This window comes from Jaculus jaculus, chromosome 14 (genome assembly GCF_020740685.1).
Source record: "Jaculus jaculus isolate mJacJac1 chromosome 14, mJacJac1.mat.Y.cur, whole genome shotgun sequence".
In the NCBI taxonomy this organism is placed as follows: Eukaryota; Metazoa; Chordata; class Mammalia; order Rodentia; family Dipodidae; genus Jaculus; species Jaculus jaculus.
This window is the reverse complement of record NC_059115.1, coordinates 4,596,291-4,622,704: the sequence shown is the minus strand read 5'-3', so window position 1 is coordinate 4,622,704 and position 26,414 is coordinate 4,596,291. Positions and strand designations below refer to the sequence as shown.

Below are 26,414 nucleotides of genomic sequence, written 5' to 3'. Positions count from 1 at the left end.
AACAAACGTGGAGCTCAAGCTGGAGAGATGGCTCAGCAGTTAAGGTGCTTGCCTGCAAAGCTTAATGCCCTAGGTTTGATTCCCAGTACCCCAACTCCCCATGACCTTTCCACTTCAGAGACAGGCAAGCTGAGACAGAGGAGACGGGGCTAGAGTGAGACCCTACCTCAAACAAACAAACAAAGGAATGAGGAAATGTAATTATTTATGTAATTAAAATTTAATCATCACAAGTTTTCCTAACTCCCCTCAAATAAAAAGTAAGAAGGAAGGAAGGGTGTCAAAAATGGGTGATTTCTCAGGCTCTGTTTGGTTTTAAAGGTTTCAGAAACTTTCAGTTGGGTTTGTGTGTGTGGTGGTGGTGGAATTTCCCGCCTCTCACAAGACTCCTGCAAGAGGGGGGAAGCAGCAGAAGGGGGAAATAGATGTCCTGGGGTTCCTCCGTTGACTCCTCTGCCTCCTGCTGATTCACATGTCCAGGGAAACATATAGCCTTCTTCCTCAGCCCCGCGGGCCAGAGAACAGCTGTTGACAGGCACCCATGTCAGAGGCCAAAGGGGTGCTGGTGAGTTTCCCGGCCCCGTCCCGCCTCGTCTGTAAGAAAATGTGGAGAGGGTGAAATGAAGTGTTTTTATTTTATTTATTTATATTTTTGGTTTCTCGAGGTAGGGTCTCACTCTACCCAAGGCTGACCTGGGATTCACTAGGGTGTCTCAGGGTGGCCTCGAACTCAAGGTGATCCTACCACCTCTGCCTCCCCAGTGCTGGGATTACAGGTACGCGCCACCACGCCCAGCTATTTTATTTATTTATTTATTTATTTTTGAGGTAGGGTCTCCCTCTAACCCCGGCTGACCTGGAATTTCATTCTGTAGTCTCAGGCTGGCTTTGAACTCACAACAGTCTTCCTACCTCTGCCTCCTGAGTGCTGGGATTAAAGGCTTGTGCCCTGCGTACATTTTTAAAATTTAATTAATTAATTTATTTATATTTATAGACAGAAAGAGAGACAGAGAGGGAGGGAGGATAGGCATGCCAGGGCCTCTAGTCACTGCAAACAAACTCCAGATGTATGCACCACCTTGTGCATCTGGCTTACATGGTTCCTCAGGAATCGATCCTAGGTCCTCAGGCTTCACAGGCAAATGCCTTAACCCACTAAGCCATCGGTCCAGCCCTGCACATCTTTTTATTTTAAATAATTTTACTTACTTGCTTGCACATGTGTGTGTGCTCACGTCAAGGTCTGTTGCCACTGCAAAGAAATGCCAATCTGGCTTTACATAGGTGGCTAGGGAATTGAATTTGGACCGGCTGACTTTATAAGCAAGCACCTTTTTGAACTGCTTAGTCATCTCCCCAGGTTCTGTAATCCCATCTTGCCTATCAGCATCTCCTCCAGTCGTCTGGAAGCATCCCTCTTTCTTTTATTCTTGGTACAGGGTTTCTTGTGGCCCAGGCTTGTCTAGAACTGGCTACATGGGCCAGTTGTAGTGGCGCACGCCTTTAATCCCAGCACTCCGAAGGCAGAAGTAGGAGGATCTCCATGAGTTCAAGGCCGGCCCAGGACTACACAGTGAATTCCAGGTCAGCCTGGGCTTGGGCAAGACCCTACCTAGGGAAAAAAAAAAAAAAAAAAACAGGGCTGGAGAGATGGCTTAGCGGTTAAGCGCTTGCCTGTGGAGCCTAAGGACCCCGGTTCGAGGCTCGGTTCCCCAGGTCCCACGTTAGCCAGATGCACAAGGGGGCGCACACGCGTCTGGAGTTCGTTTGCAGAGGCTGGAAGCCCTGGCGCGCCCATTCTCTCTCTCTCCCTCTATCTGTCTTTCTCTCTGTGTCTGTCGCTCTCAAATAAATACATAAATTTAAAAGAAAATCATTAAAAAAAAAACAACAACAACAAAAGCCAGGCGTGGTGGCACATGCCTTTAATCCCAGCACTGGGGAGGCAGAGGTAGGAAGATTGTCATGAGTTCAAGGCCACCCTGAGACTACATAGTGAATTCCAGGTCAGCTTGGGCTAAAGCAAGACCCAACCTCAAAAAAAAAAAAAAAAAAAAAAAACTGGCTATGTGGCCAAGGCTTTGAATTCATTCATGTCTTCACCTCCCTAGTGCTGGGGTTACTGGCATACACCACTGTGCGTGGCTGGCTTGCTTTCTCTCTCTCTTTTGTTGTTGTTTCGAGGTAGAGGGCTGGAGAGATCCCTCAGTGGTTAAGGCACTTGTGTACAAAGCCTAAGGACCAGGGGTTCAGTTCCCAGTACCCACACAGAACCACATTCACAAGGTGGTGCATGCATCTGGTGTTTGTAGCGGTTGGAGGTCCTAATGCACACATTCTCCCCCTATCTCTCTTGTTTTAATCTCTCTTTCTTTCTCTCTCTCTCTCTCTCTCTGGTTTTTCAAGGTAGGGTCTCACTCTAGCTCAGGCTGACCTGGATTTCACTCTGTAGTCTCAGGGTGGCATTGAACTCACGGTGATCCTCCTACCTCTGCCTCCCAAGTGTTGGGATTAAAGGCGTGCGCCACCTCACCAGGCAAATTATTTTTTTAATTTGCAAGAGAGAGAGAGAGAGAAAGGGAGGGAGGGAGGAAGGAAGGGAGGGAATGAGATAGAATGGGCAGGCCAGGGCTTTTGCCACAACAAACTCCAGATGCATGTACTACTTTGTGCATCTGGCTTTATGTAGGTGTGAGGAATTAAACCCAGGGCTCATGCATGCGCCACCTTGGGCTTCTGGCTTACATGGGTCCTGGAGAATTGAACCTGGGTCCTTTGGCTTTGCAGGCAAGTGCCTTAACTGCTAAGCCATCTCTCTAGCCCTCCCTGTGTTCTTTTTTAAAAATACTTTTCTCTTGTCGGGCATGGTGGCACACGTCTTTATTCCCAGCACTCGGGAGGCAGAGGTAGGAGGACCGCCATGAGTTCGAGGCCACCCTGAGACTACATAGTGAATTCCAGGTCACCCTGGGCTAGAGTGAGACCCTACCTCAAAAAACCAAAAAGAACCAACAACAACAACAAAAAACTTTTCTCAGCCGGGTGTGGTGGCGCACGCCTTTATTCCCAGCACTCGGGAGGCAGAGGTAGGAGGATTGCCATGAGTTCGAGGCCACCCTGAGACTACATAGTGAATTCCAGGTTAGCCTCAGCTAGAGTGAGACCCTAATTCGAAAAACAAAACAAATTTTTTTTTCTATTTATTTGTGATCAGAGAGCATATGGCTGGGCCAGGTCCTTTTCTCACTGCAAACAAACTCCAGATTGGGCTGGAGAGATGGCTTAGTGGTTAAGCGCTTGCCTGTGAAGCCTAAGGACCCCGGTTCGAGGCTCGATTCCCCAGGACCCACATTAGCCAGATGCATAAGGGGGCGCACGCGTCCAGTGGCTGGAGGCCCTGGCCCACCCATTCTCTCTATCTCCCTCTCTGTATCTGCCTCTTTGTCTCTGTCGCTCTCAAATAAGTCAATAAAATAATAAATAAAAATAACAACAAATTCCAGATGTATGGGCCATTTTGTGCATCTGGCTTCATGTAGGTACTGGGAAACAGAACCCAGGCCAGCAGGTTTCATAAGCAAGTGCCTTTTACCACTGAGCCATCTCCCCAGCCCTAGAAACAAGTTTTTTTGAGGTTCCCCTCACTTTAGCCCAGGTTGTCCCTGGAATTCATTATGTAGTCTCAAGGCGACCCCCTTCCATCTCTTCTTACTGAGTGCTGGGGTTCAAGGCATGCATCATCACGCTAGCCTAGAACCATGTTTTAATGTTGCAATTGTGGTTGGGGCAAATAGAGCCCTTGGTAGAGTCTTTGCTTGGCATGTATGAGGTTCTGTGTTCAATCCCCAGCACTACAAAATCAATCAGTCAGGGCTGGAGAGATGGGTTATAAGTTTAGATGCTTGCTTGCAGAGCCAAAGGATCCAGGTTTGGCTTGACCCACGTAAGCCAGATATATAACCTGGTGCATGCATCTGGAGTTTGTTTGCAGTGGCTGGAGGCCATGAGTCGCCTGTTCTCTCTCTTTCTCTCTCTCTTGCTCCCTCTCTCTCTCGTCCTGCCTATTTCTGTATATCTCTCTCTGAAATAAATAAAAATAAAAAAATCAATCACTCAATCAGTGTTACAATTCAATGATACTGCATAAAGGAGACCCTCATGACAATGAAGCCAATTCTGCAAAAATAAAATGAAAACAGCAGAATCTCATCTTGTTTGGTTTGGGTACTAGGAATTGAAGCGAGGGCCTATACTCTACCACTGAGCCAGCTCTTTATTTTATTTATGTATTGGCATGTTTGAGACAAGGTCTCACTCTGTCCCAAGCTGACCCAGGACTCCCTCTGTAGCCCAGGCTGCCCTGGAACTAACAGGGTCCCTCCTACCTCAGCCCCCTAAGTAATGAGTTAAAGATATAAACCAGCACACTTGGCATATTTAACATTTTTTTAAAATGCTGTTTAATTTTTCAGAACTTTAAATATTTTATTTATTTATTTGAGAGAGAAAGAGGCAGATAGACAGCAAGAGAATGGGGCACTCCAGGGTCTTCAGTCACTGCAAAAGAATTCCAGATGCATGCACGACCTTGTGCATCTGGCTTATGTGGGTACTGGAGAATCAAACTTGGGTCCTTAGGCTTCATAGGCAAGTGCCTTAACCGCTAAGCCATCTCTTCAGTTCTTATTTGGCTTACTTATTTATTTATTTGACAAAGAAAGAGGGAGAGAGGGAGGGAGGGAAAGAGAGAGAGAGAGAGAGAGAATATGAATGGGCGTGCCAGGGCCTCCAGCCACTGCAAATGAACTCCAGACGCATGCGCCCCCTTGTGCATCTGGCTTATGTGGGTTCTGGAGAATCCAACTGGGATCCTTTGGCTTTTCAGGCAAACGCCTTTAACACTAAGCTATCTCTCCAGACCCATCTTTCTCTCTTTCTGAAATAATAAAATTAAAGAGCTGGAGAGACTGCTTAGTGGTTAATGCGCTTTTCTGCAAAGCCAAAGAACCTCGGTTCGATTCCCCACGACCCACATAAACCAGATGCACAAGGTGGAACACACATCTGGAGTTCATTTGCAGTGGCTGAAGGACCTGGAACACCCGTTCTTGCTCTCTCTCTCTCTTCCTCTCTCCCAAATAAATTAATAAATAAAATATTTCTTAAAAACTAAGAAAGGCAGTCTTACAAAAAGAAAGACTGGTGGTGGAAGAAAAGAAGACCACAGGTCTGGGGTACACAGCTCAGTGGTAGAACTCTTGCCTGGCTGTGCGAATTCCCTGGTTCATCCCCAGTGTGTGTGGGTGGGGTGGGGGTAGTCAGGGGTTTGGAACACAGAGCGCTTACCTGCGGGTTTCCCTCTGCGGCTTGGCAGAGTCTAGTATAAGCTTCAGCGATGGTGATGGCCCTGAAGATAAGGAGAAAGCTCTTAGGAGGCGACTTCCTTTCTGCCACCCACCCCACCGCCACCGATGCCACCCCACCCCGGCTCACTTGCAGTGCAGGCCTCCGCCAGGAGGCAGATCCTGAATGTTCTCTGAGGCCAGAGTCCTGAACACCGAGCTTAGGCTAGGGGGCTCCTGAGCAGAGGCGCACAACTCTGAGAAGTAGAGGATTAGGGCGAGCCCCACGTCCGACCGCCCCACTCCCACTGAGACGCTGGGTGACTGCTCACCAGCGACTCTGCTGTCCAGGGCTGCATTCAGGGCCAACTCCCTTCGGATCGCCTCCTCACAGGGCCTGGGGGCCCCGGGGAAGCAGACCACGATGCAAGTCATGTTGTCCAAGCTGCCCTGGAGAGAGTGGAGAGATGAGAGCCTGGTGGGGGGCGGGGGGCTGAAGGCCCTAGCTCGGGGTTCTCTGCGTCCGGGAGCGCATGGTTTTCGAGGTAGGGTCTCGCTCTAGTGCAGGCTAACCTGGAATTCACTCTGTGGTCTCGAACTCACGGCAATCCTCCTACCTCTGACTCCCGAGTTGCCACCATGTCCAACTCCACTTACCTGTCTAACCCTGGTACTCTTTTTTTTTCATTGTTGTTTATTTATTTATATTTTTAAATATATTTTATTTATTTATGAGAGAGAGAATGGGCGTGCCAGGGCCTTGAGCCACTGCAAACGAGCTCCAGATGCGTGCGCCCTCTTGTGCATCTGGCTTACGTGGGTCCTGGAGAGTCGAACTGGGATCCTTTGACTTTGCAGGCAAACGCCTTAACCACTAAGCCATCTCTCCAGCCCTATTTGTTTATATTTTTTGAGAGCCACAGACATAGAGAGAAAGAGGCATATATATAGAGAGAAAATGGGAGCGCCAGGGCCTCCAGCCACTGCAAACGAACTCCAGACGCGGGCGCCCCCTTGTGCATCTGACTAACGTGGGTCCTGGGGAATTGAGACTCGAACCAGGGTTCTTAGGCTTCACAGGCATAAGCCATCTCTTCAGCCCTATCCCTGGTACTCTTTAAGTTGCCTGCTCCGCCTCTGCGCCCCCACTCCGCACACGGGTCCCGCCCACTCCGTGAGGCCACGCCTTCCACCTGAATTTCCCCCCTTCCCCCGCCCGTCCATCAGTGTCCCTTTTTCCTCCCCCCCACACCCTTAGATCACGTTCCCTTGTCCAGCTAGAGTCACGCTCCCCACCCCCAGGACCTTGCACAGACACGTGTCCAACAGCTGCGCGCAGAGCAGCTCCGGGGTCAGGCCCAGGCGGAGTCGCGATGCTACCAGCCCGGCCAGGTCAGCAACGGACATGGTATCCCACACGCCATCGGAGGCCAGGAGCACGAACTCGTCGTGGTCTTGCTGGCGGGCCAGGGCGGTCACCTCGGGCTCGGCAGAAACGAGCTGCAGCTCGGGAGGTCTCCCCGGAGCCTCCTTGTAGGCGAAGTCCCCGAGCGCACGCGACACGGCCAGGGAGCCCTCGACGCGCCGGCGGCGGATGGTGCCACCGGCGTCGTGGATGCGCTCGCGTTCGCGGGGTCGGAGGGGACGGTGGTCTTCGGTGCTGAAGGCCACGGCGCCTGCGCGGCTCAGCACGGCTCGGGAGTCCCCGCAGTGAGCCAGGTAGAGGAATCGAGGGGACACCAGCAACGCCACCGCCGTGGAGCCGCCGGGGTCCCCGCGGGGCCAGAGCGCGCGCAGACGCTCGTCGGCGCGCAGGAAGGCTCGGCGCAGGGCGTCGCGTACGCCTTCGGGTTCGCGGGGTTCGGGGCCCAGCTCCTCCAGCACGAGACCCGGGAGGTGACGTGCACCGAAACGGGCGGCTCGAGCCCCGCCGTGACCGTCGAACACCGCGAAGAAAGCCCAGTCGCCGAGCCCCGGCGGCGACCCGGCTAAAGACGGGCAAGTGCAGTGAGCGTCCTCCATGCGCGCGCGCCAGCCCTGCGCCGAGCTCGCCCCGAAGCGCAGGCCCCGCGACGACGACGCGCCCCCGTGCGGCCTCTGGAAGCAGCGCGGCGCCGCTAGGAGACGCCGAGGTCCCGGGCCGCCGTCGGCGGGGACCGCGCGCTCTCCCTCCTCCGAGCCCCCAGGCTCCCTGTCCGCCTCTTCCGTGCAAGGACCCCGCAGGAGACGCTGCAGCTGGCGGACTAGGGCGGCCATCCTCCTGCTAGCCACCGGATCAGGAAGTCTCCACCACCTCCACCCCCCTTCCCCCCGTGCACCTCCTCCTTAATCTCTCTGCTGTGAGATTTGTAAAGTAACTAAACCTCTTTCCTATCCCTTGACCTGCACTCAACACGGGTCACTAGAAGGAATTTGTGTGTGTGTGTGTATATACACATATACATATATATATGTATAGGTATACATTACATACATTATATTATATGTGTATATATTATATGTATGCATGTATGTATGTACGTGTTATGTATATGTGTGTATGTATGTGTGTATATATATATATATACATACATATATATATACATATATATAATTTTAATTTTTTTGGTAGGGTCTTGCTCTAGCCCAGGCTGACCTGAAATTTACTCTAAAGTCTCAAGCCATCTCTACAGCCCAGCACTTAACTTCTCTGTAACTCAGTTTCCTCTTCTGCGAATTGGTGTCGTATAATAGTGTGTATCACATATAAGTGCAATGTAAACTGGTTTGCCATCAAGAGATAATTAAGGACGGGCATGGTGGTTTGCGCCTTGAATCCCAGCACTCAAGAGGCAGAGGTAGGAAGATTTCTGTGAGTTCGAGGCCACCCTGAGACTACATAGTAAATTCCAGGTCAGCCTGAGCTAGAGCGGGACCCTATCCTGGAACACCCCTCCCCCCCCCAAAAATAATAATAATTAAACCAGGCGTGGTGGCACATGCCTTTAATCCCAGCATTCGGGAGACAGAGGTAGGAGGATCACTGTGAATTCAAGGGCAGCCTGAAACTACACAGTGAATTCCATGTCAGCCTGCACTAGAGTGAGACCCTACCTCAAAGAGAGAGAGAGAGAGAGAGGGAGGGAGGGAGGGAGGGATACATAATTAACTAGAGGATAGAGAGATGGCTCAGCTCAGGTTAAAGGTGCTTACTTGCAAAGCCCGGCGACCCGGGTTCAGTTCCCCAGTACCCACGGGGAGCCAGATGGACAAAGTAGTGCTTGTGACTGGAGTTTGTTTACAGTGTCAGGAGGCCCTGAGGTGCCCATTCCCTCTTCGCCTGCTTGCAAATAAAAACAACAATAAAAGACAGGAAACAGGGCTGGAGAGATGGCTTAGCGGTTAAGCAGCTTGCCTGCAAAAGCCAGAGGACCAGGTTCGACTCCGCAGAACCCACATAAAGCCGAATGCCCTAAGTGGCTCATGAATCTGAAGTCCATTTGCAGCAGGGCTGGAGGCCCTGGTATGGCCATTTTCTCTCTGCTTGTAAATAAGTAAAATTTATTTTAAAATGTTTAAAAAGAGCTGGAGAAATGGCTTAGCGGTTAAGGTGCTTGCCTGCAAAGCCTAAGAAGCCAGGTTTGACTCTCCAGATCCCACATAAGCCAGACGCACAAAGGTGAGGCAAGCGCAAGGCCACACATGCCCTCTAGTTGGCACAAGTGTCTGGAGTTCGACTGCAGTAGCTGAGGCCCTGGCGTGCCAGTCCTCCCTCTATCTAAAAAAAAAAAAAAGTTAAAAAAAAATGTTGGGGGGGGGAAGAAAAAGTAAGTGGTGTTTCTTTTTCCTCATGTTCAGATTCTCTCCAGGCCGTGCTCATTGATTTGCATAGTCCCACGCTCTTCAAAGCCCCACCTGAAAAGTTTCATTATTGTATACCCACTTTCCTTTCCCACAACCTCTGCACATCTAGGCTCGGCCCCAACCTCAGAACACAGTATTCATTTTTCCTTTTAAATTTTTAAAATTTATTTGCAATAAATTGCAGAAAAACTGCAATACATGTGTAAAAACAAAATTGTAGAAAGAGGCCGGGCGTGGTGGCGCATGCCTTTAATACCAGCACTCGGGAGGCAGATTTAAGAGGATCGCTGAGAGTTCGAGGCCACCCTGAGGATATAGAGTGAATTCCAGGTCAGCCTGAGCTAGAGTGAGACCCTACCTCGAAAAACCAAAGAAAAAGCTGGGCGTGGTGGCGCACGCCTTTAATCCCAGCACTTGGGAGGCAGAGGTAGGAGGATCACCGTGAGTTCGAGGCCACCCTGAGACTACATAGTGAATTCCAGGTCAGCTTGGGCTAGAGTGAGACCCTACCTCAAAAAACCAAAAAAAAAAAAAAAAGAAAAGAAAAAGAAAAACCAAAGAAAAAGAAAAAAAATTATAGAAAGAGAGAGAGAGAATGAGCACGCCAGGGCCTCCAAGCCACTGCAGATGAACTCCAGGCACGTGTGCCACCTTGTGCGTCTGGCTTCACGTGGGTTCTGGGGGAATCAAACCGTGGGGAGGAGGGGTCCTTAGGATTTGCAGGCAAGCGTCTCAACCGCTGACCCATCTCCCCAGCCCCAGCACACAGTGTGTCTACACACCCATCCTTCAATTCTACCCCTAGATGTGCCTTAACCCACTGTGAGGTCCACTCTGGCATCTCCTCCTGGGGACTTTTCATTCTCCCCCCGCCCCCATCCCAAGCCCCGCCCCTCTGCTGGCAACGACCACGCCCTCCCCATGGGCTCGACCCACTGCTTAGACCGTGGTCCACTTCTGACCACGCCCCTTCTGTGGAAGCCACGCCCCCTCCGCGTCCTGGCCACGCCCCTCCCCGGGTGCCCGCGCTGCGGTGCCTGCTCGTCCGCGGCCCCGCCTGCCCGCCCGCCCGCCCGCGCCGTGCCGAGCAGAGGGCGGCGGCGGCGGCGGCTGCTCGAGCAGCCGGGGAGGTGGAGGCGGCGACGATGGCGGAGGTGGCGGCGGCGGCGTCGTGGGCGCGGCGGAGATGAGCGCCGGTGGCCCCGGGCCCAGGGCGGCGCGGCCGGAACGGGTAGAGGGGGTCCCGATGCAGGCCCGACGTGGGCCATGGGGCAGGTCCTGCCGGTCTTCGCCCACTGCAGTGAGTATCGGAGGAGGTGTCTGAGTGGTTTGGGGGTGGGTGGGTGGGGGAGAGCACTCAGGCCTGTCGTGGGGTGCCGGAGGCCCCGCGCACCGATGCTGATCCGTTATCCCCCGGGCGCAGGAGAGCCTGCATCACCCAAGGAGGCGATGGAGACAAAGGAACCCCTCCCCTCCCCCCAGCCCCCAGCGCTTTGGCATCTACTGGGGCAACCTGACCCCGGAGGACCTGGAGAATCTGGGCGGAGGTGTGTGTGTGTGTGAGTGTGTGTGTGAGTGTGTGTTGGGGGGTCCCCGAGGACGCCCCGCCCAGCCTGAGGACGCAGAGCCGCGTGGGGGAGCTGTCCCCGGGCCCTGGTGCTAGCCGCAGCTGCATGGCATGGGACAAGGTTGGATGGGGAAGAAGGGAGTTCAGATTCAGGATGGAGACCCAGGCTCTGAACCCCATCTTCTCGTCTCACCCTCTTGTTTTGCTCAAGAGGCATCGTGATCCCTGACCTCACCCCAGTTGGCCAACACCCACCCACCCCCTCCATGCCCTCGGGAAAACAGCCAAACAGCCGTCCTTGGGTCGCTGCCAGGACTTCTGGGTCCTTAGTGGACTCTCATCGCCCATACCCCCCCCCCGCTTCTGTGTGTGACCCAGAAGAAGCCCCCCCCCCCCATTTCCTCTTCAGGACTCTGAGGAGACGTGGTGGGGCCCCCGGGGTGGGGTGGAATCTGGTTTCAGGTTTCCAAAGGCTATTGAGGGGTTTTGTGTGTGCAGAGCCCCGAGCTAGGATTGGAGGGACAGATTCGCGGATGCAGCGGCCCCCCCCCGCCCCCATCTCACCCCCTTCACGTCCGGGCCCAGGTCTCTGGCATTCCGTGTTTGTCATGGCACTGTCCCACACCTGGAGCTGGCAACGCTAGCAGATGTAGCCACTTGCATGTCTCCAGTGTCCATATGCCCAAATTCTAAGAATGTATGTCTTCGACATTTTTAGAGTTTCACCCCCTCTCGGCGTTCCAAGATGTTGTCCTTAGCTCAGCTTACGACAGGATTCCCTGTAAGTCTGTTCCCATCCCCCCTCTCTTGCCCTTGCCCTCATTTGTACCCCTTTTCTTCTTCCTTTCTCTTTATTTTGGTTTTTTTCAAGGTAGGTTCTCACTCTAGCCCAGGCTGACCTGGAATTCACTATGGAGTCTCAGGGTGGCCTCGAACTCACAACGATCCTCCTACCTCTGCCTCCCGAGTGCTGAGATTAAAGGCGTGCCCCACCACATCTGGCTTCCCCTTTTCAATTCTAAGGATGTGTGTTTTCACGCCCGGATCTGCGCCCCCTTTGCTTCTCCCCAGAATAGTCTTCCTAGCTCTCTGTTCCTCACATAGGCCAAACAGTGTCCATCTCAGGTCTGGGTGCTGTCTCTCCCCTCTACCTGCAAGAATGTGTTTGGCTTCCTCAGCTTCGTCCAGATCCTTCTCACATGTCACCTTTGTGGCCACCCTGTCTCAGATAGCATTCCCCTCTCCCTCCCCTTACCTTGTTTTCTATTTATTTCGCATATGTATGGGTAGGGGAGTGCATGTCTGTGTGCACGTGTGTGTGTGTGTGTGTGTGTGTGTGTGTGTGTCCACAGATGTCTTCCTCAATCACTTTCCACCTTACTTTTTAATGTTTTTATTTAAAGAATTTATTTTATTTTATTTTATTTGAGAGAGAAAGAAGGAGAGAGAGAGAGAGAGAGAGAGTGGGCGCGACAGGGCCTCCAGCCACTGCAAAGGAACTCCAGGTGCATGTGCCTCCTTGTGCATCTTGCTTACATTAATCCTGGAGAGTTGAACTGGAATCCTTTGGCTTTGCAGGCAAATGCCTTAACCACTAAGCCATCTTTCCAGCCTTTATTTACTTATTTGAGAGGGAGGAACACCGCATTGTGCATCTGCCTTTATGTGGGTAGTGGGGAATCGAACCTGGGCTGTCAGGCTTTGCAAGCAAGCGTCTTTAACCACTGAGTCATCACTCCATTGCCTCCACCATTCATAATGCATACGTGTATGTGTGTGTTTGGTTTTTCGAGGTAGGGTCTCACTCTAGCTCAGGCTGACCTGGAATTCACTATGTCGTCTCAGGGTGGCCTCGAACTAACAACGATCCTCCTACCTCTGCCTCCCGAGTGCTGGGATTAAAGGCATGCACCACCACACCTGGCTTTCCACCATATATATATTTGAATTATTATTGTTATTTTATATTAACAACTTCCATGATTATAAACAATATCCCATGGTAATGCCCTCCCTCGACCCACTTTCCCCTTTGAAACTCCACTCTCCATCATATCTCCTCCTCCTCTCAATCAGTCTCTCTTTTATTGTGATGTCATCATCTTTTCCTTCTATTATGATGGTCTTGTGTATACGCCTTGTATTTTTAATGGCTTATTTATTTGTGAGCAGAAAGAATGGGCACAAAAGCCATGTACATGTTCCACTTTGTGCATCTGGCTTTACGTGAGTACTGGGGAATTTAACTCGGGCCATCAGGCTTTGCAAGCAAGCCCCTTTACTGGCTGAACCATCTCCCCAGTGCCTGTCTGATTTATTCAGGAAATGGTTTTGTTCTGAATTTGAAGACTTAAGATTCAGGTTCTTGGACATGAACTTTGAAGATTTGTTTTCATTTTCTTTCTTTTTTTTTTAATGAGAGAGAGGGAAAGAGAGAGGAGAGAGAATTGGTGTGCCAGGGCCTCCAGCCACTGCAATTGAATGCCAGATGCGTGAGCCGCCTTGTGTGCACATGTGCAACCTTGCATGCTTCTGTCCCCTTATGTGTCTGGATTTTGTGGGACCTGGAGAGTCAAACATGGGTCCTTAGGCTTAGCAGGCAAGTGCCTTAACTGCTAGACCATCTTCCAGCCATCTTTTTCTTTTTCTTTTCTTTTTCTTTTTGGTGTTAGTAGGCCCTTGTGCAGGATAGGTGTTATACCAACCCTCTTTTCTTTCTTTCCTTCTTTTTCTTTTTTTCTTTTTCTTTTTCTTTTTTTTTTTTTTTTGAGGTAGTTGTTTCACTTTGTCCAGGCTGACCTGGAATTCACTATGTCGTCTCAGGGTGGCCTTGAGCTCTCAGTGATCCTCCTACCTTTGCCTCCTGAGTGGAGTACTGGGATTAAAGGCATGCTCCACCACACCAGGCAGGGAAAGAGAGAGAGAGAGAGAGAGAGAATGGGCACGCCAGGGCCTCCAGCCACTGCAAAGGAACTCCAGACACATGAGCCCCCTTGTGCATCTGGCTATCGTGGGTCCTGGGGAATCAAACCTGGGTCCTTTGGCTTTTTTTTTAATTTTAATTTTAATATTTTTTTTTTTTTAGCAAACGCCTTAATGACTGAGCCATTCCTCCAGCCCTCTTTCCACTTTTTTTTTTTTTTTTTTTAATTTTGAGCCAAGATCTCAGTGAGTTGCCCAGGCTGGCCTTGAACTCACTCTGCAGACAGGGAGGGCTTTGAAGTTTCTGTCCTCCCTGTATCTCCTGAGTAGCTGGAATGACCGGCCTGCACTGTCAGATGGAAATGTCACTAAGACCTGTGGTGAATGCAGAATGTCCTGTGATTCAAATCTTTTCTGAGATGGCTTCACGCAGGCCCCCCAAGATTCCAGCACTGGAACAGTTCTGTGATTGACATAGTTGAAGGCTCTAAGGATTTCGGGTTCTTTCTCGTTCACAGAAGAAGCTCCATCCACAGCCTCTTCTACCCCAGATTCCACAGAAGGTAAGTGGAAAGAGGGGGACTTGAGGGGAAGCTGAAGGGGTTCCACGGCGGGCTAGATGGCCGTTTGCTCAGAGAAGCTCATCGCCCTTCCTCCCAACCACTCTAGGAGGGAACGACGACTCGGATTTTCGAGAACTCCACACAGCCCGAGAGTTCTCGGAGGACGACGAGGAGGAGACCACGTCGCAGGACTGGGGCACCCCCAGGGAGCTGACTTTTTCCTACATCGCCTTCGACGGCTTGGTGGGCTCCGGGGGTCGGAGGGATTCCACTGCCCGTCGCCCTCGGCCCCTGGGACGCTCGGTTTCCGAACCCCGAGACCCACCCCCGCAGCCGGGCCTGGGGGACAGCTTGGAGAGTATCCCCAGCCTGAGGCAGTCCCCAGAGCCTGGACGTCGTGCTGACCCTGACGCCGTCCCCGCTGCGGAGCGTCCACTGGAGGACCTGAGGCTCCGTTTGGATCAGCTGGGCTGGGCTGCTCGGAGTGTGGGATCTGGGGAGGATTCGGCCACCAGCAGCTCCACGCCGTTGGAGGACGAGGACCCAGATGGAGTGGAAGCCCAGGAGGCTGGGGAAGGTGAGCAAGGGGCGGTGCATGTCAGGTGGTGGGCAACCCTTAAGACACTTCCACAGAGAAAGTTCATGACTCTCTTTCGCTTAAAATATCTCAGTTTATTTGCAAGAACAGAGAGAAAGAGAGCATGGGTATGCCAGGGCCTCTTATCACTGCAAACAAACTCCAGATGCATGTACCACTCTGTGCATCTGGCTTTACATGGGTACTGGGAAATCCGTCCCAGGGCAGCAGAAGCAAACTTCCATTACCCAGCCCCTCTTTTTTTGTTGTTGTTGTTGTTTGTTTGTTTTTCAAGGTAGGGTCTCACTCTAGCCCAGGCTGACCTGGAATTCACAATGTGGTCTCAGGGTGGCCTTGAACTCCTGGTGATCCTCCTCACTGCGCCTCCCAAGTGCTGGGATTAAAGGCGTGCGCCACCATGCCCAGCTTTTCTTTCATTCATTCATTTGTTTTTTTTAAAGATTTTATTTTTATTTATTTATTTATTTTTAATTTTTATTTATTTGAGAGCGACAGACACAGAGAGAAAGACAGATAGAGGGAGAGAGAGAGAATGGGCACGCCAGGGCCTCCAGCCTCTGCAAACGAACTCCAGATGCGTGCGCCCCCTTGTGCATCTGGCTAACGTGGGACCTGGGGAACCGAGCCTCGAACCGGGGTCCTTAGGCTTCACAGGCAAGCGCTTAACCGCTAAGCCATCTCTCCAGCCCTCATTCATTTATTTTTTAAGTATTTATTTATTTGAGAACTAGAGACAGAGTGAGTATGGGCACACTAGGGCCTCTTGCCATTGCAAATGAACTCCACACACACGTGCCACTTTGTGCATCTGGCTCTACATGGGAAATGGGGAAGTGAACCGGGTCACTAGGCTTTTCAAGCAAGCGCGTTTAACAAGTGAACCATCTCTCCTGCCGCACGGCCTTCTCTCTATCTGCACCAGAACAATTCCCACTTGCTCGGTTCTCACCACCCGAGGCATTGACTACTCAACCTGGCCCAAGCTCTGGGACTCCCGAAGCTCCTACCCCACCCCCACCCCAATCGCAAGATTCGAACTCTGGGTCCGACGAGCCCTTACTGGCGGAGGAGGAAGAGCCGTGGGGGCCTTTGGAGCGGGAGCCAATCACAGGACAGTGCCTCGGTAGCTCGGACCAATCAGAATTAACAGTGGAGCTACGCCTTCTAGGTAAGCAGTCAGTGGGCAAGGGGGATCCATTGAAATGCGGTTAAAAGGATGGGACGGTTGCCACTTACTTTTTAAAAAAATTTTATTTGAGACATGGGGGGGAGGTGGAGGGGGGGAAGGGAGAAGGAGAGAGAGAATGGGTGCACCAGGGCCTCTAGCCACAAATGAACTCAAGATGTGTGTGCCACCCTGTGCATCTGGCTCACTTGGGTCCTGGGGAATTGAACCTGGGTCCTTTGGCTTTATAGGCAAGTGCCTAAACCATTGAGCCATCTCTCCAGCCCTGAGGGTTGTCATTTACAGGGACCTGTCAACCAAGCAAAGTGGAGAAGGGAGGAGATGTTGCTATTGGCTACACATTGTGAACCCTGCTCTTCAAAATAAAATACTTTTCAAGACATGGTGGCTCACACCTATAATCTCAGCACTGTGGGGCTCCATCTCCCCAGCGGTAGGAAGATCGTCATGAGTTCGAAGCCAGCCTGGGCTACAGAGTGAGTTCCAGGTCAACTTGGCTAGAGTGAGACCCTACCTGGGAAAACAAAACAAAACAAAACAAAAAAACAAGTGTACCCTTGCAATGTGTGGTGACTTAAGCCTGTCATCCCAACACTTGTGAGATGGAGGCAGAGAGATCAAATTTAAGGTTAGCCTCTGCTACATGGCAAGTAGGAAGCCAACCTGGGCTATACTAGACCCAGTTTCATACAAAAAAATAACAAGAGGGGGCTGGAGAGATGGTTTAAGGGTTAAGGCATTTGCCTGCAAAGCCTAAGGACTCGGGTTCAATTCCCTAGCACCTATGTAAGCCAGATGCACAAGGTGATGCATGTGTCTGGAGTTCTTTTGTAGTGGCTGGAGGCCCTGGCACACCCATTCTTTAAAAAAAAAGAAAAAAAAAAAAGCCAGAGGTGGTGGCGCACATGCCTTTAATCCCAGCACTCAGGAGGCAGAGGTAGGAGGATCGCCATGAGTGCAAGGCCAGCCTGAGACTACAGAGTGAATTCCAGGTCAGCCTGGGCTGGAGGGAGACCCTACTTCGAAAAACCAAGTAAATAAAATAATAATAAAAATAACCAAAGAAAGTAGCTGGTTGTGGAGGTGCATGCCTGTAATCCTAGCCCTTGGGGAGACTGAGGTAGGAGGATTGAAAGTTCAAGGTCATCCTGGGCTACAAGAGATCCAGTCTCAAAAAAAAAAAAAAAAGAAAAAGAAAAAAGAAAAGAAAAGAAAAGAAAAAACAATGAAAGCCCTCTCCTTGTCCCTGACCATATCCAAAAGTCAGAGGTTAAGAGACCCAGTTTAAAGTGCTCTATGCCTCCAGGAACTGCCACGGATTGGTTAAAGACCTTCTTGGATGTTTACGAAGTTCCAAGTTTGGAGTTGTCCCCACCTCTCTGGACAGCCATTGGTTGGGTACGAAAAGGCCCCTCCCCTCGTACCCCCCCCCAAGTCCCACTGAAGTGGGCAGAATCCCCGAAGCAGAGGTGTCCCCGCAGCTTATCTCTCTCGGAATCGGAGATGGAGGGTCAAGGTGGGCTTGTGGGCATCCTGGGGGGCGGGGCGCGGTGGGGGTCCGCCGGGATGGGGTTCAGATTTGTCCTTATCTCCCTCCAGTCCTTCGCCTCTGGGTCTCCTCTGGTTCCTGGGCTCCCCGGATCTGCAGGCTGAGCCTGGGAGGGGGGCTTACAGGGTGTATAGAAAAGGTACGGAGGGAACGTGGGGCGGAGGTGGGGGTCCCTTCTTCTCCAAGCTAGGGCTCGGGGACCCGGGCGCAGGGGGGTCCCCTCCCCCCAGTCTGGTGGCCTGATGGTGCTGTCACTCAGGGGCTGGATGAGCCAGCACAGCTGCAGGGAGGCTCCCCGCCCCCACCCCAGCGAGCCTAAACTTAGCCCCCGCCTCAGGCGACCCGGCCCCTCCTCCACCCGCTGGCATCTGGCTGGAGAGCCAGCCTGGGAGGGAGGGCCTGGCATTGAGGAGAAAAAGAGGGGCTCCCTTTAGAATCGGAGGGGAGGGTTGTGTGTCAGACGCAGTAGTGAGAAGGTGAGACCCGGAGAGAGGCTGGCAGGCAGACTGGCCGGCTGACGGATGAGTTTGAATGAGAGTGGGCAAATGATGCTGGAGAGATGCTTTAGAGATTAAGGCGCCTGCATGCTAAGCTAGAGGACCTTGGTTCGATTCCCCAGGACCCATGTAAGGCAGCTGCACAAGGTGTTGCATGCATCAGTGGCTGGAGGTCCTGGTGCGCCCTTTCCCTCTCTCTTTCAAATGATAAATAAAAATAAAAGTAGTGGGAAGATGTCAAGGGTCTGGAAGAAAATAGGTGGCTACTGAACTCATGGTTTGGAGCTCAAATGGATGTGGGTTTTGTTATTTACTTTTTAAAATATATTTTATTTATTTGATAGAAAGAGGCAGAGAGAGAGAGAGAGAGAATGAGCACGCCAGGGCCTCCAGCCACTGCAAACGAACTCCCAGATGCATGCACCCTCTTGTGCATCTGGCTTACGTGGGTCCTGGGGAATCCAACCGGAATCCTTTGGCTTTGCAGGCAAACTCCTTAACCGCTAAGCCATCTCTCCAGCCCCTTGTTATTTATTTATTTATTTTTAGTTTTTCGAGGTAGGGTCTCACTCTAGCCCAGGCTGACCTGGTATTCACTATGTAATCTCAGGGTGGCCTAGAACTCTTGGCGATCCTCCTACCTCTGCCTCCTGAGTGCTGGGATTATTTATCTATTTTCTTGAGGGGGGGGGAGAGAGAGAGGCAGAGAGAGAGAGAACGGGCGTGCCCGAGCCTTTAGTCATTGCAGATGAACTCCAAAAGTATGCTCCACTGTATGCATCTGGCATATGTGGGTACTGGGGAATCGAACCTGGATCCTTAGCCTTTGCATGCAAGTGCTTTTACAGCTAAGTGTCCCTCCAGCCTTTTTTTATTCCCCTAAGCTTTTTAAAAATATATTTGTTTATTATTTATTTGCAAACAGAGAATGGGCACACCAGGCCCTCCAGCTGCTTGCAAATGAACTCCAGATGCATGCACCACTTTGTGCATCTGGCTTTACGCGGGTACTGGGGAATCAAACCCAGGTCCTTAGGCTTTGCAGGCAAGTGCCTTAACGGCTGAGCCATCTCTCCACTCTGGGTGTGGGTTTTGAGACGTCTGAGAGTATTTGCTTGGAGCTAACACTGCAGCCTGGAGATCCTTGGCTGGGCGCTCAGGCTGAGTTACTTACACGTTAGGACTTTGAAGATGTCTTGGTAGCTGGGTGTGGTGGGGCAAGCCTGTATCCCAGCACTTGGGAAGCAGAAATAAGATCTTCAGAAGTTTGAGGTTATCCTGGTCTACATAATGAGTAGAGTATCAGGCCAATCCAGGCTACATAGCAAAGGCCCTGTCTCAAACAAACAAAAAATCAAAAGCAAATACAGCTAGGCATGGTGCCCCACTTCTTTAACCCCAGCACTCAGGAGGCAGTGATAGGAGGATCGCAGTGAGTTAAAGGTGACCCTGAGACTACTTAGTGAATTCCATGTTAGCCTGGGCTAGAGTGAGACCCTACCTGGGGGACCATGGGCAGGCTGAAACTACAACAACAAAAGAAAAAAACAAACATAAAGGCCAGGCATGGTGGCACACGCCTTTAATCCCAGCATTTAGGAGGCAGAGGTAGGAGGATCACCATGAGTTCCAGGCCAGCCTGGGATTTACAGAGTGAGTTCCAGGTCAGCCTGGGCCAGAGCGAGACCCTACCTTGAAAAAACAAAAAAACAGAAAACAAAAAAAAAAAAAAAAGAAAGAAAGAAAGAAAGAAAGCCAGATATAGGCTAGAGAGATGGCTCAGCTATAAAAGCACTTACCTGCAAAGCTTGCTGACCCTGATTCCATTCCCCTCTACCCGCGTAAAGCCAGATGCACAAAGTGGTGCATGTGTCTGGAGTTTGTTTACAGTGGCAAGAGGCCCTAGTACACCCATGCTCCTTCATTTCTCTGCTCACAAATAAATAAAACTTTAGGAAAGAAAGAGGGCTGGAGAAATGGCTTAGTGGTTAGGCGCTTGCCTGTGAAGCCTAAGGACTCCAGTTCAAGGCTTGATTCTCCAGTACCCACGTAAGCCAGATGCACAAGGGAGGGGGGCACATGCATCTGGAGTTTGTTTGCAGTGGCTGGAGGCCCTGGTGTGCCCATTCTCTCTCTCTGTCACTCTCAAATAAATAAATAAATAAAATAAATCTTTAAAAAAAGAAAGAAAGGAAGAATGCCAGGAGTTATATAGTTATAACTCTGAGGTACTAAGTAGGATTGCAAATTCAAGGTCAGACGGCTACAAACATGAGACCCTGACTCACAGAGAGAGAGAGAGAGAGAGAAAGAGGGAGGGAGGGAGATGGAAGGGTGACGTAGCTCATTGGTAGTGTGTATCATGCACAAAGTCCTGGGTTCAATTCCCAGCACCAAATAAACCAGGCAAGGTGCCCCAGGCCTGTAATCTTAGTACTCAGGAGGCTGAGGCAGGAGAATCAGAAATTGAGTTTAAAGCCATCTTGAGTTACACCAGCCCCAGCTACACAGCGAAACACTGTCTCAAAAAACAAAAAGAGGCTGTGTGTAGTGGCGCAGGCCTTTAATCCCAGCACCCGGGAGCAGAGGTAGGAGAATCACTGAGACTACATACGGAATTCCAGGTCAGCCTGGAACAAACAAACAAACAAACAAACAAACAAACAAAAAAGAGGGCATGAGAGATGGCTTAGCGGTTAAGGCACTTTATTGCAAAGCAAGAAGGACTCAGGTTCAATACACCAGAGCCCAGTAAACCAGATGCATAAGGGGAAGCCTGCACGTGGAGTTCCTTTGCAGTGACTGGCGGTCCTGGTGCGCCCATTCTCTGCGCCGCCCACCCCTCGCCTCTTTCCCTCTTTTCTGCCACAGCTCGGGCTGACCATGACTTTGTAGTCTTACTTCCTCAGTGCTGTCCCTGTAAGTGTGCACCACCACTCCCGGCGTTCTTTTTCTTTTTCTTTTTTCGAGGTAGGGTCTCACTCTAGCTCAGGCTGACCTGGAATTCACTATGGAGTCTCGGGGTGGCCTCGAACTCACGGCGATCCTCCTACCTCTGCCTCCCGAGTGCTGGGATTAAAGGCGTGCGCCACCACACCCAGCCCTTTTTTCCTTTCTTAGAGTTTTATTTATTTCTGAGCAGAGAAAGGAAGGAGTGTAGGTGCACCAGGGCCTCTTGCACTTGCATTTGGAGTTTGCAGTGGCTAGAGGCCCTGGAGCGCCCATTCTCTCTCTCTTTCTCTCATAATAAATAAATAAATAAATATATGCATATATAAAAAAAATAGAGGGCTGGAGAGTTGGCGTAGCGGTTAAGCGCTTACCTGTGAAGCCTAAGGACCCCGGTTCGAGGCTCGGTTCCCCAGGTCCCACGTTAGCCAGATGCACAAGGAGGCGCACGCGTCTGGAGTTCGTTTGCAGAGGCTGGAAGCCCTGGCGCACCCATTCTCTCTCTCTCCCTCTATCTGTCTTTCTCTCTGTGTCTGTCGCTCTCAAATAAATAAATAAAAATTTTTTAAAAAAAATAATTAATAGGTAAATAAAAATGAACAGATGGGATTAAAAACATGTCTCCTGCCGAGCGTGGCGGTGCACACCTTTAATCCCAGCACTCGGGAGGCAGAGGTAGGCGGATCGCTATGAGTTCGAGGCCACCCTGAGACTCCATAGTGAATTCCAGGTCAGCCTGAGCTAGAGTGAGACCCTCCCTGGAAAGACAAAAGGAAACAAAATTTGTCTTTTAAAATGAGAGAGGTGAGCCAGGCTAGGTCCGAGTCCCCGCCTGACGCCTCCCCCTTCCACAGTGGCGGACCTGCTCTACTGGAAGGACAGCAGGACGTCCGGAGCCGTGTTCACGGGCCTCATGGTCTCCCTCCTCTGCCTCCTGCACTTCAGCATCGTGTCCGTGGCCGCCCACCTGGCTCTGCTGGGGCTCTGTGCCACCATCTCTCTCAGGGTTTACCGCAAAGTGCTGCAGGCTGTGCACCGCGGCGATGGCGCCAACCCCTTCCAGTGAGGACCCTTTGCTCGGTTCACCTCTGTGCAATCATGACCCTTGACCTCAAGCCGGCGCTGACCATCCTCATCCTTTTTCCACCTGATCCTGACCTCCAGCCCTGATCACCTGTCCTAACCCTGAACTTGAGCCCTGTCCCTGTGTGTATATGAGTCCTCTGATCTCTCTTGGCCTTCTGCCCACGTCTCATTTTTACCTTGCTTGGGCCATTACTCCCCCCGTCCCCCAGTCCGAACTCAACGTACCCACTGAGTCACCCCACACTCCTTTTTTCCCATCAGGGCTTATCTGGACATGGACTTGACCCTGACTCGGGAACAGACGGACCGTCTGTCCCAGCAGATCGCCTCCCACGTGGTCTCTATGGCCACCCAGCTGCGGCATTTCTTCCTGGTGGAAGACCTAGTGGATTCCCTCAAGGTGCCCTGAAGCCCCAATGGGTTCCTGGGTTCCCACCTTCCTCCTGGATGCCCCTGGTGGGGAGGGGTGGGTAAATCCGTAGTCGTAAGTCCTTCTCACCCTGACCCTCCCCCCCCCAGCTGGCTCTCCTCTTCTACATCTTGACTTTTGTGGGTGCCGTCTTCAATGGATTGACTCTTCTCATTCTGGGTGAGCAGGGAAGGTTGCGGGGAGCAGGTTGTTGGGGTCTGGTGGGGGATAGGTCTCCAGATGGAGCTGTCAGTGTCCTGGAAGGGCCTGACCCCTCTCTCTATACCCACAGGGGTGATCGTCTTGTTCACAGTCCCTCTGCTGTACAGACAGCACCAGGTAGGTGTTGTGACAAGCCAATCCTTCGTCAGCTTGGTGGCCAAAACTGGGGGGTGTACCTCCCTTCCATAACTAGTGGCCCAGGGAGAAACATGTCTCAGGCATTCTGCTTGCTGCCCTTCTCCATCAGACTAAAATTAGAGGCAACGTGGGGTAACACATGCGCTTAATACCAGCACTCAGGATGCTGAGGCAGGAGGATTGCCACAAAGTAGAGACCAGATGCTTAGAATACACAATGAGAGGCTGGGGGCGTGGCTCAGAGGTAGAGCACTTGTCTAGATCCACAGTGAGGGGCTGAGGGCATGGCTCAGAGGTAGAGCACTTGTCTAGAGTCCACAGTGAGGGGCTGGGGGCGTGGCTCAGAGGTAGAGCACTTGTCTAGAACCCACAGTGAGGGGCTGGGGGCGTGGCTCAGAGGTAGAGCACTTGTCTAGAACCACAGTGAGGGGCTGGGGGCGTGGCTCAGAGGCAGAGCACTTGTCTAGAGTCCACAGTGAGGGGCTGGGGGCGTGGCTCAGAGGTAGAGCCCTTGTCTAGAATCCTCAGTGAGGGGCTGGGGACGTGGATCAGAGGTAGAGCCCTTGTCTAGAACCCACAGTGAGGGTCTGGGGGCGTGGCTCAGAGGTAGAGCACTTGTCTAGAATCCACAGTGAGGGCCTGGGGGCATGGCTCAGAGGTAGAGCACTTGTCTAGGATCCACAGTGAGGGGCTGGGGGCGTGGCTCAGTTGCAGAAGTATGCAGAAGGCCCAGGTTTCAAAGAAAATGTGGAAGCGGGGATGGTGGTGCATGTCTTTAATCCCAGCACTTGGGAGGCAGAGGTAGGAGGACCCATGAGTTTGAGACCACCCTGAATCTACATTGTGAATTCCAGGTCAGCTTGGCCTAGAGTTAGACCCTACCTTGTAAAACCAAAATATGTGTATAAAAGTAGGTGTTTGTGTGTGTGTGTATATTTATAATAAAGCAGGCATGATCCTAGCACTTAGTAGGTGGATGCAGGAGGAAGAGTAAATTGAAGGTGATCGTTGGTTAGCATAGCAAGTTGGGGCCAGCTTGAGACTCTGGTAGAAGCAAAACAAAATGAAAGGGGTTATTATGAACGTTCTTACTGGGCTGGAGGCATGGCTTAGCAGTTAAGGCGTTTGCCTACAAAGTCAAAGGATCCAGGTTCGATTTCCCCAGGACCCAAGTAAGCCAGACGCACAAGGTTGGTGCATGCATCTGAAGTTTTATTATTAGTTTTTGCAGTAGCGCCCCTATTTGCCTCTTTCTGTTCCCCCAACCCAAATACATTTAAAAAAGGAAATGGCTGGGCGTGGTGGCGCACACCTTTAATCCCAGCACTCCTGAGGCAGAGGTAGGAGGATCAAAGTAAATTAGAGGCCACCCTGAGACTACATAGTGAATTACAGGTCAGCCTAAACGAGAGTGAAAAACCAAAAAAAAAAAAAAAAAAAAAAAAAAGGAAATGATGAAGGTGGAGGGATAGACCACAGGCGGAGCTTCTGATGGAGTGATTGGAGGAGCGCAGTTTCCCACGGGAATTAACCAGAACCCCTTCCATTTCTCTCTTTGCCTCCTTGGTCTCCTCAGGCCCAGATCGACCAGTATGTGGGGCTGGTGACCAGTCAGTTGAGCCACATCAAAGCTAAGTAAGTGCTTGACATGAAGATGGGGAGGGGTGCAAGGGGAGGGAGAGGGGAACTTGGGACCCTTATTGTATTTATTTATTTGACAGAGAGAGAGAATGGGCATGCCAGGGCCTCCTGCCACTGCAAACGAACTCCTGATGCGTGTGCCATCTTGTGCAGCTGGCTAATGTGGGTCCTGGGGAATCGAACCTGGGTACTTTGGCTTCCCAGGCAAACGCCTTAACCGCTAAGCCACATCCCTCCTCCAGCTCGGGACCTCTTTTTTTTTTTTTTTTTTCCTTCTACATTTCTTGTCCCCAACTCTTCCAGGGTTGAATGCCTCCTCAAAGCAAGCCATCGGGTGGAGGGCAGGGGCCGGCTTTTAGCACTCAGCTAGTTTCCTGGGGCTCCGCCTGTCTCGCTCACACCTCGTGACCCAAGCCTGTTGTTTCCGCAGGATTCGAGCAAAGATCCCAGGGACCGGCGCCCTTGCCTCAGCAGCATCTGCAGTCTCCGGGTCCAAAGCCAAAGCCGAATGAGGTGTCTCTGCCTGAGGGACGCCTGCCCCCAACCCCCGCCCACCCCAGCAGTCCTCCCGTTCTTCTTCATTTCCCGGCTACCACTCACACCCTCTCCCATTCTGGGTCCGAGCCATTTTCCTGTGGGTGTGAGCATCACTCCCACGAGGGAGTCTGCAATTTGTCTGAGAGGTCAGGACTACATTTCCCAGAGGCGCTGCTGTAGGAGTCCAGGAAAAGCGATGCGCCTTCGTCGCTCGGCCTGCTGGGAGTTGTAGTTTGAATAGACAGGGCACCGCCCTGCACTTTCGACACTCAGCCGCTGGAGGCGCTGTGAGGAAGGGTTGGTGCCTCCAGAGATCACCAATCCCAATGCTGGGGCTTTGCATGGGGCCCAGAGGAGCCCTGAGCCTGGATTTACACTGTAATAAAGACTCCTGTGGAAAATCCGAGGCTTCCTGTGCTTTCAGCCCTCTGTGGTTTTCAATTTCCTACACAAAAAGGCGTTAATAGGGCTGGAGAGATGGCTTTGCCGTTAAGGCGCTTGCTTGCAAAGCCAAAGGACCCAGGTTTGATTCTCCAGAATCCCTGTGAAGCCAGATGCTCAAGGGGACTGGAGTTCATTTGCAGCAGCTGGAGGCCCTGGCGTGCCCATTCTCTTTCTCTCTGTCTCACCTCTTTCTCTCTCTTAAAAGAAATAAAAATAAAATATTTTTTAAAAGGCATTTAATAGGTCTGGAGAGATGGCTTAGTGGTTAAGCATTTGCCTGTGAAGCCTAAGGATCCCGGTTCGAGGCTCGATTCGCCAGGACCCACGTTAGCCAGATGCACAAGAGGGCGCATGCATCTGGAGTTCGTTTGCAGTGACTGGGGGCTTTGGTGCACTCATTCTCTATCTGCCTCTTCCTCTCTCTGTCGGGAAGGCTCTGCTGAGAAAGCCCACTTTACCATCTGTTCATATTAGGAAATAATTGAGGGAAAGATGCTGAGACCATCTACCTTGGGGCTAGCAGGAACTTTGCAGACACTTCAGGCTTGCGCTCAAGGCAGACATTACTAACGGATACCACATTCGGCCTATAAGTGATCATGGCATCAGACCCACCTCCAAGCATGTCCAAACCTCTTCCTTCATCCTACTTTATTTCCAACTGAAGGACATCCCCACTGTCCACACTGCAGGCCAGCCATCCAGGTATGACCCTGGACACCTACTCCCCCACACCTAAACAGCCAAGGCACCATGTTTATTCTACCTTCTAACCAGAAATCTCTCTACCCAAATTGTCTGGGGACCAAATACTGGGCCTCATGGTCTCTCTAGGCCAATGATTTAAAAACAACTGGGGAGACTGGATAGATGGTTTAGCGTTTAAGGCGTTTGCCTGCAAAGCCAAAAGGATCCAGA

General features: G+C 51.5%; 2 protein-coding genes across 4 annotated transcripts; one reads left to right on the top strand and one right to left on the bottom strand.

Moving 5' to 3' along the window:
• Positions 1 to 296: 296 nt before the first annotated feature.
• Ppm1n (protein phosphatase, Mg2+/Mn2+ dependent 1N (putative)) lies at positions 297 to 7,601 on the bottom strand. Its single transcript, XM_045134197.1, has 5 exons — positions 6,651 to 7,601; positions 5,678 to 5,795; positions 5,497 to 5,602; positions 5,350 to 5,410; positions 297 to 594 (listed from the first exon to the last, which is right to left on the bottom strand). The coding sequence occupies exons 1-5, from the start codon at positions 7,599 to 7,601 to the stop codon at positions 502 to 504; spliced, it is 1,329 nt and encodes a 442-aa protein (XP_044990132.1). The 3' UTR covers positions 297 to 501.
• A 2,761-nt stretch (positions 7,602 to 10,362) lies between these two features.
• Positions 10,363 to 25,453, top strand: Rtn2 (reticulon 2). Of its 3 annotated transcripts, none has more exons than XM_045133809.1 (11): positions 10,363 to 10,488; positions 14,196 to 14,240; positions 14,347 to 14,817; positions 15,761 to 16,006; positions 21,874 to 22,081; positions 22,367 to 22,505; positions 22,625 to 22,694; positions 22,807 to 22,853; positions 24,451 to 24,509; positions 24,596 to 24,677; positions 24,946 to 25,453. In XM_045133809.1, the coding sequence occupies exons 1-10, from the start codon at positions 10,455 to 10,457 to the stop codon at positions 24,645 to 24,647; spliced, it is 1,371 nt and encodes a 456-aa protein (XP_044989744.1). In that variant the 5' UTR covers positions 10,363 to 10,454; the 3' UTR covers positions 24,648 to 24,677; positions 24,946 to 25,453. The 3 variants fall into 3 exon arrangements, with proteins under 3 accessions (XP_044989744.1, XP_044989742.1, XP_044989743.1); XM_045133807.1 differs by lacking the exon at positions 24,596 to 24,677 and adding an exon at positions 17,331 to 17,540; XM_045133808.1 differs by lacking the exon at positions 24,596 to 24,677.
• Positions 25,454 to 26,414: the final 961 nt, after the last annotated feature.